This window comes from Sminthopsis crassicaudata, chromosome 5 (genome assembly GCF_048593235.1).
Source record: "Sminthopsis crassicaudata isolate SCR6 chromosome 5, ASM4859323v1, whole genome shotgun sequence".
NCBI classification, from domain to species: domain Eukaryota; kingdom Metazoa; phylum Chordata; class Mammalia; order Dasyuromorphia; family Dasyuridae; genus Sminthopsis; species Sminthopsis crassicaudata.
The window spans coordinates 111,854,944-111,871,663 of record NC_133621.1 but is presented as its reverse complement, the minus strand read 5'-3'; the positions used below and the strand labels follow the sequence as shown (position 1 = coordinate 111,871,663).

At 33.3% G+C, this 16,720-nt stretch overlaps 1 protein-coding gene across 4 annotated transcripts in view; it reads left to right on the top strand.

The window, feature by feature from the left end:
- The window catches only part of MKLN1 (muskelin 1), a 215,949-nt gene extending 203,610 nt beyond the window's left edge, over positions 1-12,339 (top strand). For 2 of the 4 annotated variants that reach the window (XM_074267933.1, XM_074267932.1), the window contains 3 exons: positions 995-1,097; positions 7,280-7,334; positions 11,989-12,339. In XM_074267933.1, the coding sequence (XP_074124034.1) occupies positions 995-1,097; positions 7,280-7,334; positions 11,989-12,110 (280 nt within the window). In that variant the 3' untranslated portion in view covers positions 12,111-12,339. Of the gene's footprint in view, positions 1-994; positions 1,098-7,279; positions 7,335-8,641; positions 8,801-11,942 lie in introns of those variants that run through there. The other 2 variants (XR_012482324.1, XM_074267934.1) reach the window with 2 other exon arrangements.
- The last annotated feature ends 4,381 nt before the right edge of the window (positions 12,340-16,720 follow it).

Below are 16,720 nucleotides of genomic sequence, written 5' to 3'. Positions count from 1 at the left end.
TTATTATATAAATTATACAAAATTATATTAAAATTATAAGTATACATAAATTTAGTGCAGCTAAATCAAGAAGAGTTGATTAGAAGAAAATCTTCATGGCAAATCTCCAATAAATATCTGATATAGTGCATTGTTAAAAGCTTATGAATGAGAACTTAACCCTAACCCAACAGGTAGGTAGTAAAAGAATATAGACAGGCAGTTTTCTAAAAAAGAAATGGATACCATCAAGAAACATGTGGGAAAATATTCCAAATTACTAATAAGAGAAGTGCATGTTAAAACTACTAGGAGATTTTTTCTAAAAATCCATTGACAAAGATGATTTAAAAAAAAAAAAAAAAAGGTAAATATTGAAAGAGCTATGAGAAAGTAAGTACTGCTGCTAGAGCTGTGAATTGATCTGTGAGACCTTAGCCAAATCACTTTTCAATGCCCAAGGCAACTAAGATTGTAAGACAGATGAGTTGCTGAAGCTTTATGGATGTAAGGGGTTTCCATGGTAGGAGTTGTTGAGTAGTAAAAAAAAAAAAAATCATAGGTTCAGTTCTCCATAGGAAACATTTTTTAACTTGTCTCTTTTAGAATGTTTCTTCTATGTTTTATCTTCCTACTATTATGAACAATATTTAGTGCTTTAAATTTGTTTTTATAACCCTCCTAATGGTATTATCAAAGAATAAACTCAACAGCTTTCATAAGGAATGTTCCCACCCAGTCACTGGCAGATTTGAAAAGTAACTTGAGTTTAATGTCACCAATACTAGATGACTTAAGACCATCTTGAAAACTATCTCTTGCCTTAGAACACTGTATATATAGTTCTTCCACCCTTTTGGCTTCAATCTTCATTACAGAAATTTGTGAGCAGATCACATTCACTGCTTAGTACTTACAACCTCCTTCCCCATTGCCTTTACTTTCCCTGTAATTGAAGAACATCTCCTAAATCACTGATTATATTCACTTATCCTTTTTGTTTATCATTTTCTAGGTTTGAAGAAAAAGCCCAGACTGATCCTCTTAGTGCTCTGAAATATTTGCAGAATGACCTTTATGTAACTGTCGATCATTCAGACCCAGAGGAAACTAAAGAGGTGAGGAATAAACCTCAGGAAGTTGTGTTGAAATCTAATTAGTTTTCAATTGTATTTTTGTGAATTATCCATTGTGTGGACTATTTTTTTCAGTTCTCAGACAGCTTTCATCCACTGCTCGGCATACCAATGGGTTGCTTTCCCCTACTCTCACCCCAAAACTATTATTTGGTGTATTTGGAGAAAATGGAAAATTATTTTAGCATAGGAATACAAATCTGGTTCTCCAAAAATCATAAATTCATTCCAACACGAAATACAAACTACTTGATAGGGTAGCATTATTCCTTATTTTTGTATCTTCTGTGCCATAATTCCTTTCTTTTATTATAGATTACAAAGAATCCATCATACCAATGACTCCGGAAGTTGTTATTACTTACAGTGATTCTAACATACTATTCCATGATTTTGTTTTTATTGTTTCAATATAATTGTTTCATTTACATGAAAAGAAGTAGGTTGTGAGCTCATTAAAAAAATGTTCCTAAAGGTGAAATATCATGATCCATGTCAAATAAAACGAACGGTGTGCTTGAGGCTGCCCTGAGACAGTTTCAGTTCACTATTTTTACCTTTCTCTGGAGTTGTTCTTCCTCTTCTAGCACCTCTTTTGTATTTTCTCAAATGTTCAAATGTCTATAGAAAACTACTTTTTTCATTGGTTGTTTTTAACTCCCTTTTTTCCCCTACTGCCTTTGTCTTTTAATCTTTTGTGAATTTCTGCTCAGACATTTAAAAATCTCCTTTCACTGCTTTCTTTTTGACAAGTTTGCTTTTAATGTGTTCCAGGACTACCATCTCATTTTTTTCTTGCTTTACCTTTGGGCACAGGTGAATAATCCCATATCCAAGCTCCCTGAAGAGTCATGGGCAATCTCTCTCTTCAAAGTAGTTATTGCCTTTTACTAGGGAAGAGGCAAAAGGAATTATAATGCCTTTCAGATATTTCTCCATTCCAATTTGAGTCAGTTAGCTGGTATAATAGATAGCGTGCTGTACCTGGAGTCAGGAATACTTGGGTACAAGTCTTCCTCAGACACTTAATAGCTGTGTTAATTTTGGCAAGTCATCTAACTTCTTTCTGTCTGTTTCCTCAACTATAAAAATAGGATAAAAAGAAGCACCTACTTCTCAAGGTTGTTGTGAGAGTCAAATGAGATAATATTTGTAAAGCGTTTATTTAGCACAGTGCCAGGCATGTAGTAGGGACTATATAAATTCTCATTTCTTTCCCCCAGACAAGCTCTGTAGATAATTCAGAAATTTACTTTTGAAGCAAATTAAGTAAATGAGACATCATAAGACCATTGTACAAAAACATTTTAAAAAGAATATTCTCATAGCTGATACTGTAATAAAGAGCCATCTTATCTGATTATGATAATTGGTCATTTACAATCTGTGTTTTTCTCAGGACTATGCAAATATTGGGCATTAAATGATGAAATTTTGATAGGATCAAATTTGACTACTACTTTTTTTCATTCTTAGTAGAGGAAAAAATTAAGCCTAGCAACCAAATGATAAATTATGAACTGTTGCATGCCTTGTCTGAAATTCTAGGGTGACTCTTGGGAAAAATTAAAATAGTATTGCTTTGTTATAATATTTTTTTGTTTGTCTTTATTGTGAAGAATATTAATAAATTGCTATGCTGGTTTACAAATATATCTGTTACTTTGTGGTTGACAGCATTTGGAATTCTTGTAGATAAACCCCCCCCAAAAGCAAGGTTAATCTTATTTTCATCCAGTAATGTAGAATGATTGATACAAATTAGAGAAAAAATCCAGAAGTTAATATTTTAGATGATCATTAAATTCAAATATGTTATTAATTTGTGCCCCAAACTGAGAATCCAATATATTCTACAGGATCTTTAGAAAGCAGAGAAAGAATACATTTCTAAATCTTACATTAACTATAGATTTTATATTATCTTTTTCCTTTAATTTACAGATATCTCAGTCAGGAATATGATTTTAAAAAAAGATGGAAGGAAAATGTGATGCCACTAAATGTCAAAATGGCATATAGGAGAGAACCTCATTGAATAAAAATATTTTAATACAACACAACTTTGTAAATCGCAAATAACAAAGCAAAAATTTGATCCTCACAGAAAGTCTTTCTGAGTGTAAAGTTTTGCTTTGAGAAACTTTTTGCATGCAGATGTAAGAAAAAAACCTCAAAATTTTTATTTTTTTATTTCTTTTATTTAAGGAGTTGCTAAGTCATTTAATATGTACTCTTGTTTCTGGTTCTGAGGAAATAGAAAGAGAAGGAATGCCAATAGTCATTGTAGTCTAAGTAACGGTTACCAAGTTTGCTGTAATATAACAGTCCAATTTGAATATAACCAACTTATGAGAAATATTTTTTCATTTTCTCTCATTTTGTCAGTTCTGTTTTATACAACAAATATAAAGGGCATAATTCTTCAAGATTATTTTGCCTGATTGGCTGATAGGTCATATTTAGCTTTGCCTAATGAGTTGCATTATAGCCTCTATCAGCTTCTAAGATTCTGCTGTTGTGCTTTTTGCTGTCTTTACTCATTCTGAAGACACTACTCACAATTTAATCCTGCATCATCTGAACTGAAGTTCAAAATCTTTTTCTGCCACTTATAGAACTGGTACTGGCTAAACACAGTTTTGCACCTGGCATTCATGCTTCTAAACTCACTGCTCCTTTTTTGGTATCTGGACAGCCTCATTGCATGGTCCTTTGCTCTGTTCTGCACTGAGACAGGTTTCAGTTTTCACAAATCACTTCCAGGCACCAGGTAAATTGCGATTGCAAACACCAAGATCTGCAGGTGTCCTAGCATCAAAACAAATGAGACTATCTCCTGGCTATGTCTTGTGAAAACAAGAATCTGATAGCTTATCACTTAGTCCCTTCTGGTTAAAAGACTGAGCTATGGGATTACCTGGCATGTTTCCATTTAGAACTCATCTAAAAGGAAATGATCTTCTTTTCCCTCTGAGTCTCCAGACAACTTAGGATATTTGGGGAAAAGGAAAGATTGTTATGGTTATGCCCAGTCTCAAACTATTCAGTCCCATCTCTATATCTTATGCCTGCCTTTTTGTTATGAAGGATCCATTTTATAAATCACAGATTGAGGTTTATAGAGAGTTCTCTGCATTTTCTTCAGGTTGATATTTTGTAAAGGAAGAATTCATAACCCTGAAAACTGTTATTACCTTTTTTTTCTTAAAAAGTATAATAAAAAACTAAAGTAAAACAAAACAAAAACCACAACAGCATTGCAAATAAATCATTTTAGCTGTGTTAGCTATAAGTCAGCCAAAGAAAACAGCTTGTTCTTAAGGCACTTGTTTGGCTCAACCATGCAAATGGCTGATAATAAGAACCAAATAATATAAGAATAAAATAAGAACAGAATCAGAACAGGATAGTACCCCAAATTAAGACAAAGCTACTTTTTATTTATGTATTAATTGTTCTCTTTATTGATTGACAATAATCTAGAACCTAGATGGTAATCTTTCTCAAGCAACAAGCCTATTACACTAAATTTTTTTTTAACCCTGCTAAAATTACATTCTCATTCATTTCTTATTTTCCTTAAGTATGCGAAAAAAATACAATTTATTGTTTTGGGGCCAGCAATAAATATATGTGTAATACCTGGAGATAATCTTCTGAATTGTTAGCAAAACACTTTAGATCTCTTGTTTGATAAGTTCAACTAGTGTATTAGAAACTATCTATAACTAAAATAACTGCCTATACTTTTCTTTGCCTCAATCCTCACTGTTTTGTCCCTCTCTGCTGAAGTTATGTTATGTTTTGTATATATGTTTTCACATATATGGACTGTTATTTCCGTTGCCATGTTAGTTAATTGCATAGTTTTCTTCCATCTTCATCTCTTTAAGTCTGTTTCCTCACCTAAAAATGATGTGTTGCTCTAATTAGTTGCTTAGATCTCTTCCAATCCTCTAAAATTTATCATTAATCTGCTCCTGACTGCCAACCTCTTACTATTATGCACTAGAAGTGGTTCTTTATTATTTGCTGTCTGTAAAATCTAAACTCTATATTAGATAGGATTGAATTCTTAATCCCATGAGAATTTCTCCAGAGCATACCATTAGAAGCAATATCCAGATCAGTGATAATGTTTATCTACACTTTACAGGGGGAGGGGATCAGTAATTGATAAGAAACCAGAGCTGCTTGGTGAAAATTATTTTTGTTTGCAACTAACATAGGAATTCGATATTCCAAATAAAGCAAATAATCTATTTTATCTAGCCTTCCATTTTCCATAATGTTGTCTATTAGAATTATTAATAATTACCTATTATACATGGCCATAGTTCCTACTTAATTATATGTTCAGTAGTTTTTCTCCCTGTGTTCTTATGTAATTTAATAGTTTTGAAAAGTATTTGTGTTTTAGTAATACAGTGAATTGAGAAATAATATCTTATTACTTAAGTTGCCAAAATGGAGATGTTATGTTAATGATGTTGCAGTTTAGGACAGAAACAAACCCCCCAAAAAAGAATATATCTTTTGATTATGGAAAAATCAATTTGGTCATTAATTATAAATAAAAGGGAGCCTATTCATGAGGAGGGGAAAAGCATTGCTTTCTAACATTTTGGTTTTTAAAGCTTCTTAGTATTAAAAGGGTTATGGACAAAAGATAGTGTGTTGATGTTCAGGGGGAAAAAAAGCAAACAAAAGAGTAAAAGAATTTAAGGGTCATAAATCTTAGAAGAGACAGAAAATGATAAATTTGTAACTAATGAGTTCAGAACAAGACAGTTTATAAACATCTTCTTTCTTCATAAATGAAGCTTGGAAAACAGTAGGGCCAAATGACATGACATAAAGCCAAGACAAGCTTCATTATATGTAATGTTAAGCTGGAGGTAAGTTCTTAACAATAGAAACAGTTCCATCAAATGAGTTATTAACTTTAGGACAGGATACAGGGCCAGTTAGTGATCAGGCAGGAGCCTGAGAAGATCTAGGAGTTCTTGGCCAGTGCTGTGTCCTTGCTTTTTAACTTGATTTCTCAGTTCTTTTCTGTTCTTTTCCTCCTTTGCTTTTAGCCATGGACCAGCTCATGTCACAGTGAGGTGCTTGTGAATGTGTGTGTGTGTTTCATCATAGTTCCTGGTGAATCAGATTCTTGGAAATCCCAAATAGGCCTCATAGAAAAGAAAAAGCAACATGACTGATCTTTAATAACTACTCTATATACATAATTTAATAATTATTTCATATGCATAATGATTTGTCTATATTTTAAATTTCTACAATTTAAATTTATTTAATAATTATTTTATATATAGCTATCATCAAAATTGATGTCACTTCATTTTCAATCAGGACCTCCTTGCCAAATCTCTAAATAGTCCCTGAGTTTCAAAGGTTTGGCTTGTAAGCATTACATACATCCAAACAACTGAGACCAATTGCTCACCCGCAATAACTTTAATTGCCTTAGCCTAGTGACACCAGTGTCTCAAATGAAGAACTATATGAACCCACCCTCCAATTAAACCTTTTCTTCAAATGCCAGCTTTCAAAGTATATTGAAAAGTTTTCTTTTGCCCACTTTTGCTTAATTGCTAGTATTCTAGAAGTTCCCATCATTTTTCATTGCTTGTGTGAGATTTGTAATGAATATAAAATATTTGATAGCTTCAGTAGGAGCTAAAGAGATTTGCTGGACTGCTCTGAGAACATGACCATGAATTTACAAACAACTTTCTGGAATATATAATCCATTTGTTAGTTGTTGGTTTGCTATCATTTTTTTCTTCTAAAACTGTTGTCTTTTGTGCACTATTAATGGAGTTATTTTTAAAGTAATGACAGGGAAAGTAAGAATATGCATTCATATAAAAAGTTAATAATTATTGAAATCCAAAGACGTGTTACATTTGAACACATTAATGTACTATTGATTTTTAAGAGGAAACAAATTCTGCTTTGTGTGTATAGATGAGAAGTGGTCCAGCAGCAAAATAAGCATATATGCTACTTTTTCTTCCACTTTTTAGTGATAAAATTGATCAAAATTATACAGATAGACCCATTCAATTGTTATTCAAGGGTTAGAGTTATCAGGGTTATCGCTCTAATGTGAGCTTTTACACTTGGTTCTAATTTTTTCTTCTTTGCAGTTTCAGCTCCTAGCTTCAGCTCTGTTCAAGTCTGGCTCAGATTTCACAGCACTGGGTATGTATATCTTCAAGTGCAACTCATTTATTCAGTATGTCATACACTTTGGGGAAGACTGCATTTGGTTATCTTTCAAATACATTGTCTTTGAGGTTAGGTGTTAATCCATCAAACAAATGGCATTTCTCCTTTACTATCTTAGGGTGTGGAGTACACACAATTTTAAGACAATATGTCTGGTCCCTGTAAGCAGTCTTGCTTTAAGTTTATTTTCCAAGTGTCAGTCACCAGTGTTCTTAAGATCTGGGTCTCCATGGATCAGTTTGCAGCTCCTGTTACACCAGATGCTGTGCTATTATGCAAACAGAAGGCAACAGAAGCTTGGTCAAAACAAAGTAATTTGTATCACGTTGCTTTGGAATCCAGCGGCAGTATTGCTAATGCATTTACTGTGATAAGTGTGCAGATGGTTGAAGCTCGTTCTGTGGGCAATGAAATTGAAGGTAGCAAAGAGGGTATGTAGGACAGACATAGAGACTGATTCTTCCGGATCACACCAGCTAATGTTTGAGAGTACTCAGGAATATCTTTTTTTCAGAGCTCTTTTTTGTACATTTTGAGGCCTCCATTGTTAAGCTGATTTTAGCTAGTGGGTTTCCAACACCAAAACATGAATTATTTGTAATGTTGTAAGCTATAAATCTGCGGCCAACTAACTGGGACGCAGGATAGACTGCTGGTCCTAGAGACAGAAAGGCTTGATTTCAGATAGAACTTCAGACTGCTTTGTCCCCCTGGACACATTGCTTCATTTATTTGCCTCAGTTTCCTCAACTGTAAGATAATAGCACTATCTTTTATGTGATAATAATTGTTTAAGTGCTTAGCACAGCACCTGGCAGGTAGTATTTGATAAATGTTAACATGTTATTATTATTAATAATGATAATTATCTAGCACTCATATCTTATGTAGTTTGAGGTTTTTCAGTTCTTATTGTTAGGAAAATGCATTAATTGCTATCTCATTGTTCTGAGTTTTAATCATTAATCTCTAGACACTACATGTTGGAATTCTACAACTTTCATGTACTAATGTAAACTATATTCATGAAATAATTTAACTTGACCCACTGTTGTTAAGGAATTATTTAGTGTTAGCATTTGGCCAATATTTGATCTATAGAATTAATTTTATAGTAGAAGTGAACTTATGGTTAACTGAATTTTATAACTACCTTTCTTTTGGAATACCTTTTGCAAATGACAATTTGGGACATCTGTTAAATGTCATTTTTTTCTCACATTATTCTATTGAAACAATTTGATTACATTTTATTGTTTTCTTCATTCCACTGTTTTTAGTGGGATAGAGAGAGAAAAAAGGTAGTGAATGGCTGCTGTAGAATCAACGCTTGGAACCTCCCCTAGTACCTAGAAACCCTTAGCCATGTGCCCTTAGCTTCATTTCAAGTAATATGCTGCAGGAGTGTCTGACACCTGCCTCTGCAAAGTATGGTCCTGGTGAGTTCTTAAGAAATATGATAATAAAGTAGTAGTGATTCCCCATCACTTTGGGAAGTCACAAGAATTTTCTAGCTCAGTGCTGTATGAGAGACCATTGGGTCCCATTCTTTAAGAAATCCTCTGCATGTTTATTAATAGAAATGGAGTGTCTTGGTGCCTAGTTGTGGTATAGCAAAAGAGCCCAAAGTATCTCAACCAGCTACCATAATTTTTATGACATTAGGAGATGGTCTATGTGCTAAAATATCTTCACTTGGTTTATTAGAGCCTCCAGGATAATAATAATTTCTAGATAGTAACTGGATATAAAGTGGTTGTGGCAAAGTTTTAAATGCCAGGAATTTTGCCTCAAAAGAGTTAGTTTTTACCCCTTTAGATAATATATTTTGTACCCCGTAATATCTCCTATTCCCCTTGGTATGACCTAATATAGCCAGATTCATTGCTAGTACTTTGGGGACACTTTATTGCTGAGTAGTCTCTATCTTGATGCAGAGCTAAGTGCTTTCTCATAGTATGAGAAATTTTCCTATAATACTAAAGAAAGGATCTATATAGTATTCTGAAGATTATCTTGTTCTTTTACTATCTCAGGGCTATCAGCTGGTGGTTCAGTGGATGGGGGAAGGGCCTCAGGTCTGGAAAATCAGAATTTGAATCCAACCTCATATAATTTCTAGCTTTGGGACCCTGGGCAAGTATCCTCATCTGTAAACTGTAGATGAAAGTAACATGTTTTCCAGGATTTTTGTGAGGATTAAATTAGGTAATATTTTAAAACTGTTTTTACAAACTTCAGAGTGCTATATAAATGCTAGTAGTAATTATAATAATAGTAATTATTAGTTATTATGATAGCACTCTAGTTGTCTATGTGTTCTCACATAGTGAGATTAACACACAATGTGTTATTCATTCTGATGTTTCACTATGGCACCAAGCTAATCCTAGTTTTTTGAATGCTCTATATGCTGTACTTGAATTCTAGACCAAACTAGCTAAATGTGAAGATTGGCCACAGCAGCTCATGAAACAGATGCTTAGCAGAAAACAGTACAAGGGAGAATCCCTACCATGTTTTCCACTGTCTTGTCCTTTTTACTTATAACGTCTCATTTTTAACACTGGAGAATTTGAAGCATGAAAAAATCCACTATGTGTGCTCAGGAATTGAGTTTTCATGCCAGTTTTACTATAAGTAAACATTTGATACAATAATTTTCTTTCCACCCCTTTTGTTTCTCCTCTCCTCACCAATACTTGCATTCTGAAGATGAAACACTTCTTTCTCCTCATAAGGTTCTAGAACTATTAGATATCTCATTTTATATTGAATTACTTATTTTTTACAATCAGGAAACTCAAAATTAAAATCAGATGTTATTCATCATTACTTCATACTATATGGTTTTGATGAATAGTGCTTTTACTTCACTCTCAAACTTCTGACCTCAACCACATTCCCCGTTTGTGGGTTTTTTTATAAAGATGTACCTGATTCTTCTTGGTCAAGTATAAACCCAAATTCTACACTTCTCTTTGGTTGATTTAAATAATATTTAAATATTTTCCACTGTCTATACAGTATTTATAAAAGTGAAAGAGTAGAAAGTAGTTTATGGATGTTAATCATTGTCATATATTTTCAAAGTGAGCTTCTTTGGGGAACAGTTAAATAACATCAGCCTCTTTCTTTGGCTATTTTTGGTAAAATAATGACTTTGCAAGAATGTTAAGATTAGACAGCCCATTGTTGGGAACTATGTCCTGCAGAGTTCTGGTAAAGTTTGCAGAACACTGGTGAGATTTAGTCAATTGTTTTATTTTTTGCAAGGCATGTGACAAATAGGAAAAATCCAGAGTCTGAAGGGCATTTTGTTATTACCCAGTTTTCATACTATCCTTGAAAAATTTACAGTCCTGAAATCCTATGACATTTAATAAGGGGTGAATAGTTAGTATCTCATGCTACATAAGTGCATAACTTAATAAAATGTATATTCTCTCTGTGTTCTCTCTCTCTGTTACTTCTGGAAGGGGCACATTGTCTTTTGGCAAAAGCATACTAACAGTCTTAGATGAAAGCTTTATAAATTTCATAGATGACAATACTACTGTGCTTGACGTTTTACTTTTTTACTATTAATACCAAACTAAAACTTAAGCCTTGTGTTTTTATTGATAAGTTTCTTGTCCATAGATTTAGTATTGAATGTAGGAAGCATAGATGAAACCATTGGTGTGCCATTTTTGGGAGGAAAATGAGATTTCCCGGCATTAGTTCTTTATGTTACAAACAGAACTAAAGGCAAACCGTCAAGATCAAAATCACAAGTCTTATAAGTCAATTTTAGTCATTGAGTAATTTGTTCCTCACAAATCATTGCTGTCATGGAAATACTATAACAGTAGAACACAGAAACTGGATCCATATTTTCTTTCTTAAAATTGAATGAACTTATCTTGCTGTAATGATTATTTTGAAGCAGGAAACCATTATCCTTGCAAACTTATGTTCTGCTCCTGTATTTTGTAAGGTAAAATATAGTAGGCTCATAATTGTACTCCTGAGTCTGATCTTCCCAAACTTGAATAAAAATTGATCCATTTGAAACAGCCTACATGAAAACGTATGATTTATATGGCTCTTTTGTGGTACCATTTCTAAGTAATGCTAGATATATTTATGCCTTTATTGAGATAACCCATTTTCCAAAAGAATTGAGTATCATTTGGAATACTTAAGAGTGAGATGAAATCCAAGAATTAAATAGTAGAGAAAGATAAAAGGAAATACATTTTTGATAAGTTGTTGCTCACTTTGGGGAAACCTCAATCATTTTTTAGTATATCTGAACCAAGTGTATTTTCATTCTCAGAACTGCCTAAAACCATTTCTGGCTGACAGTTTGCTGATGTTTTAGCTTCTCCTCCATTCCCAGAAGTTCATTTCATTTTAACTTCACTATAGGCCTTCTTATTAACATCCTGGGGAAATTTTTAATATGTCTGAAACAACCATGAATGTACATTTTTTTGAATGAAATATTTGTATGAAAATTAAGAAATAGGAATGTCTGATGACTTCAGTAGCCCAAAGAGAGTTTGGAACTGTCTTTACTGTCTCTCATGGGTTGAGTTCTCAAATAGATTGGATGTGTTTTCTTTGTGTTTCTCCCCATTAGGTTTTTCCGACGTGGATCACACCTACGCTCAAAGAACTCAGCTCTTTGATATTTTAGTAAATTTCTTTCCAGACAGCATGACCCCTCCCAAAGGAAACCTAGTAGACCTCATCACACTGTAACTGAAGAGTCATTTGACGCACACCTTGAAGAAAAGAAGTCTACGTTCAGTATTTGGGATTTTTGACTGTGTTGACTGACAGGTTGCAGTGATAGAGGATGCAGATCTTTGAAGGGATCTCACTGTTTTAAGTTTTGACCCTCTTCCTTCATACCCTCAGTTCACCACACTTTCCTCACCCTCTACCTAAATTAGGCTAATAAAGCAGAATTGGTATTCTTTCCATTTAATTTTTTTTTCCTTTGACTTTTAAGAGTTATTGAATGTTAAAAAAAAAAAAATCAGGTAGCTGTCCCTTTTTATCTTGAGGAGGGAATGGTTAGGGCATATGGGATAGGCATCACTTAAAATACTTTTTTTCTGCAACAGGCTGTTTTGTATGTCTTAATTGGCTGTTTTTAGTCCTCATGTCCTTTCCCCTTTACTCTTAGCTGTGTCATTTGCTTTAACTTCTGACATTGTTTGTGGCAATTATGTAATTCTGCAGGACACTTGGTATTTGTTAAGGTAATGTATACATCCATGTTGACTTGAGTCTTACATTGTGAAATATGAGAAAAAAAAAACAAAAACAGAAGGCTCAGATTCCTGCTCTTCTCAACTAGAATGTGAAACTTTGACCTGGGCACCTGGCTGAATTTGACATACTATCTTAAGATACAGTATATTTTGTAGTTATTGATGTTGATAACATCTGGCTTTTGCTCCTATAAACCTTAAACTGAGAAAGTACAAAGTAACCAGTTGAGAAATAGCCTACTCATCGAGTCCAAGTCTCACTTGTTCTCCTGTGGAGTGTGCAGGGCAGCATGTGCAATCTGCCCTTCTGTGTGCCACAGCTTTTCATTTGGACTGGCAGAGCCACACATCCTTTAACTCCTTGTATTTGTTTCTATGTGCTTAGTTTGTGAAACTAGTTTAAAAAGGTAAAAAGGCTCATTTTGTCATTGTCCAGTGAGTGCAGTTTACAGTCATTTCCTTAAGTACCTAGACCCTTCTTTTAAATAGGAGAAAAGAAATGGTGCAGAAATCACTTCATTTAATAAATTCAATTACAGGTGGGACAAGTAGGTTTTTCTACTTTAACTTTTTTTTTTTTTTTTTTTTTTTTCATGAAGTTTTTCACAAGTGGTGCTGTGAGTCAATGGAGAATAATGTCAGAAGCCTGGATTTGGCTTTATGCTCATCCTTGGATAGTATGTATACAGCATATGACTTACTGCATAATTAAAACAGGCTCAACATAAAAAAAAGAAATACTGATCTTCAGTACAAGAGTCACTTAAAGAAATTATGTGCCTGGGTAGCAATATTGGAGAGGAAAGAAGAAACTGACCTATGCTTTCAAAAGGTATCATGTAGGAATAAAACTCCAACGTCCCTCTTTTAATCTTTCCTTAACACATGATTTTACCTCTCTTGAAAATTAATAGCAGTACATTTCCTCTCACTACAATGGATTCTAATTTTTAAGTTTTTTTTTAATTTTCTGAACACCCCACAGCAATCAGAGATTTATTAAGCAGTTAGATATACATCTTATTTTGTGGGGAAAAAATTACTTTAGATTTTAATAACTTAATGGTAACATAAATTATCTGTCAAATGATCATGTGGTTCATCATCAATTATGTCTGCAAAACCAACTGGCTTTCCAATTGAGTAAGTGTAGTTTACTTACACATTTGAGAAATTTGATAAAATTATTTGTACTCTATGGCATTTAGAAATGTAATACTTGGGCTTTGCTACCAACCAATTAATTTCATTATATCCCATTGAGTTTTGTTTCAGATGAAGAAAAATACCTAAATTTGATGGTTACTTTATATTCTACTGGATGCTTAATTAGTCCCCAATAGGAATTGGCTTATTTCAATTGATATTGATGAATCATAAGGTACTTTAGATGTATAACCAAATGAAATTCTGCTGCACTCCATTGCTTATAATCACAATGCTGTGGACCTTTATTATATGTCATTAACTCATTGTGGATCCTGTTGTTGAGGACACTGAGTTCCTATCCTTAGTGGTCTTTTATTGTTTTGCAGTTTTTTCCTTAGCACTTTTATGGGGGGGGGAGGGGCAGATGTGCTTTTCTCAGCTTCATCTTTTTCTGAACTATACTTGGATTTTATTATTTCCTTTTCTGATGTAATTTTTACATGATTTTCTTTCAGTGAGGTAATGGGTTCCAAGTAAATTTTAAAATATTAGGCAGTCAAGGAAAGGGACATTGCTTAGATGTTATCAAAACATGATATTTTTGATATCTCTGCTTGGGGGTTTAATAATGCCTAGTAATCTCAGGAAGATGTGTAGTCTTCATTTTGTACATGAAGCCTGATATGAAACCTGCAGATGTATCTGTGGAAGGGATTATGTGTCTATTTTCCCAAAAGAATGATTGTCATATTATAATTCAAATAGGGAAGCCAGTTTGTTATAATAAGCATATTGTTCAGGGTGCCTAATTTATGTAAATTACAACTTGATCTAATTCCTTAGTTTAGTGCTTCCAATATTGATGGGAGAAGCATTAGTGACCCTTTTGTTATACTCCCAAACAGACTTGATGATCACTTTATTCCAAAAAATTAATGTATATCTTTGAGCTCAGTCCCATTTCTTTTTGCAATGAAATAGGTACTTTGTTCCAGGAATGCATCGGATATCTGAAACTATTTACAGATTTTAGGCTTTATGAGAAATGGTTTTATTTGCAGATACACATCCTAGTTGCATTTGCAGCTTTATAGAATAGAGTGACAGAGACCTCATGTGGCCAGCATGGCTAATTAAAAGTTGGCCTTTTCTTTGGTTGAGTAAAAGGAATTCAGGCTGATGTACCTACCTCTTCTTGTTAAATGTGACCATCAGTATTAATGTAAGTATCAAACAAATCATTTTCTTAGGCTAGCTTTGTGTCTAAGCATAAGGAAACTGTTTCATTAATAAAAGTGGATAGGAAGCATTAATATAATGTTGATTTTATAGCACAGCATGGTGATTTATTTAAGCCATTAAGACTGCATTCTTGAATGGTTTTCATGAGTACTAAATGTAGTGGGGAGAAAAGAATTATTTTGTAGACATCATAATCATTCCAGAAAATTTCTCTGTCTGCTTTATAAGGGCCACCTCAGGATAACTTAGCAGAGAAAATACCTTTTCAGAGAATAGAAATTTGAAAACAAACAAATAAAATTTCAGAAATTGAGCTAGAAGTTTTTAGAGAAATTATGTCCACCCTTACTCTTAGTAGGGCTCATAAGTAGTTCATAGGGAATGTGTTTCAGGTTTAAGATTGCTGTATTATTCTACCTTGTGATAGTAGTTACATAGTGGGTTTATCCTGTAATCTTATTTGTCAGCACTTGGGATCTAAATGGTAATTGTAGGTCATTTAAGTGTAAGTAATGTGAAGAATATTTACATAAAAGCTGAATATTGTAAAAGTGAACTTACCTCCTTAGCCATTTTGAACATTTTTAATACCAATTGAGGAATGATTGGTTTCTAGTGATTCAGAGAAGAGCACAAAACTATACACCTACAACTTGAAGAGATGATAGCAATGGCTCTTACTACAGCAGTACATCATTCTTGGCACTAGTTGTTCATTAAAACTTTTTCAGTTAACCGTATCCTATTCTGCTTATTTCCTGAGATTCGCCTCAAGAATTCACCTAGTTGGTTCAGTTATATCTTTTCTTGAATTCAGTCCATTTGCATTCCACTAGGTTTAAAATTCCTGGGAATTTTCACATTTCCTTCAGCCAAAGGCTTAGTTAGTGTTACAATGTTGTAAATAGAGAGGGTCTTTATAGCTTAGAGATGAAAATTTAAATGTTAGAGAGCAAACTTCCATGTCCAAGCTAGTTTGTCAGCTTTGTTTCCTTGTACTTTGGGAATGGCTTTCTTTAATATTAGACAACCCTTATTTGTTTGTCTTTTCCTTTAATTATTTTGATTTCCTATGTTTCTTTGAAGAGGTAACATCTTGGGAAATTTCACAAAAAAAGTTTTAATAGTGACAAAAAATATCATTTTTAAAGAGAAGTCTATTTCTCTTAGATTTTTTTTTTCTTGGTTTCCTCAAGACTAGCTTGTCAACATTGTCCAGGAGAGTGAAACTATCTAAAGAAAAAAAGAAGAAGAAAAAAATAGAAACAATTGTTCTGATGAAACAAACCTGCTTCTTTTATTCCCTAATATGCAGATAAAAGGGGAAAATATTTCTTAACATTTAGGAATCATTTAAAAGCTATAGAAGTGGGGTCGCTTAGTAATGATAAGAGTTCCCCAGGGCAGGTAAAAAAAAAAAAAAAAAGCAACAACAAAAAACATTAGCTTTTAAGACTCTTCATTTGCTCTATATCTTAGTAATTGTATGTTTCAGATCAGAAGTTAATGAAACTCAAGTCATAATGGGGGAGTGTATAGTTTCTTATATGTTCTTGTTCCTATGTTTTTAATAATGTTTCTTCTAATCAAACTACCTCTGAGTTCTAAGTGTCAGTGATATTTTGACTGTCTTGAAAATTAGCCACAAAAGTAAGTAGATTTGAGATCTGTGACTTGAGAAACATTTCTTTTTATTTCTGG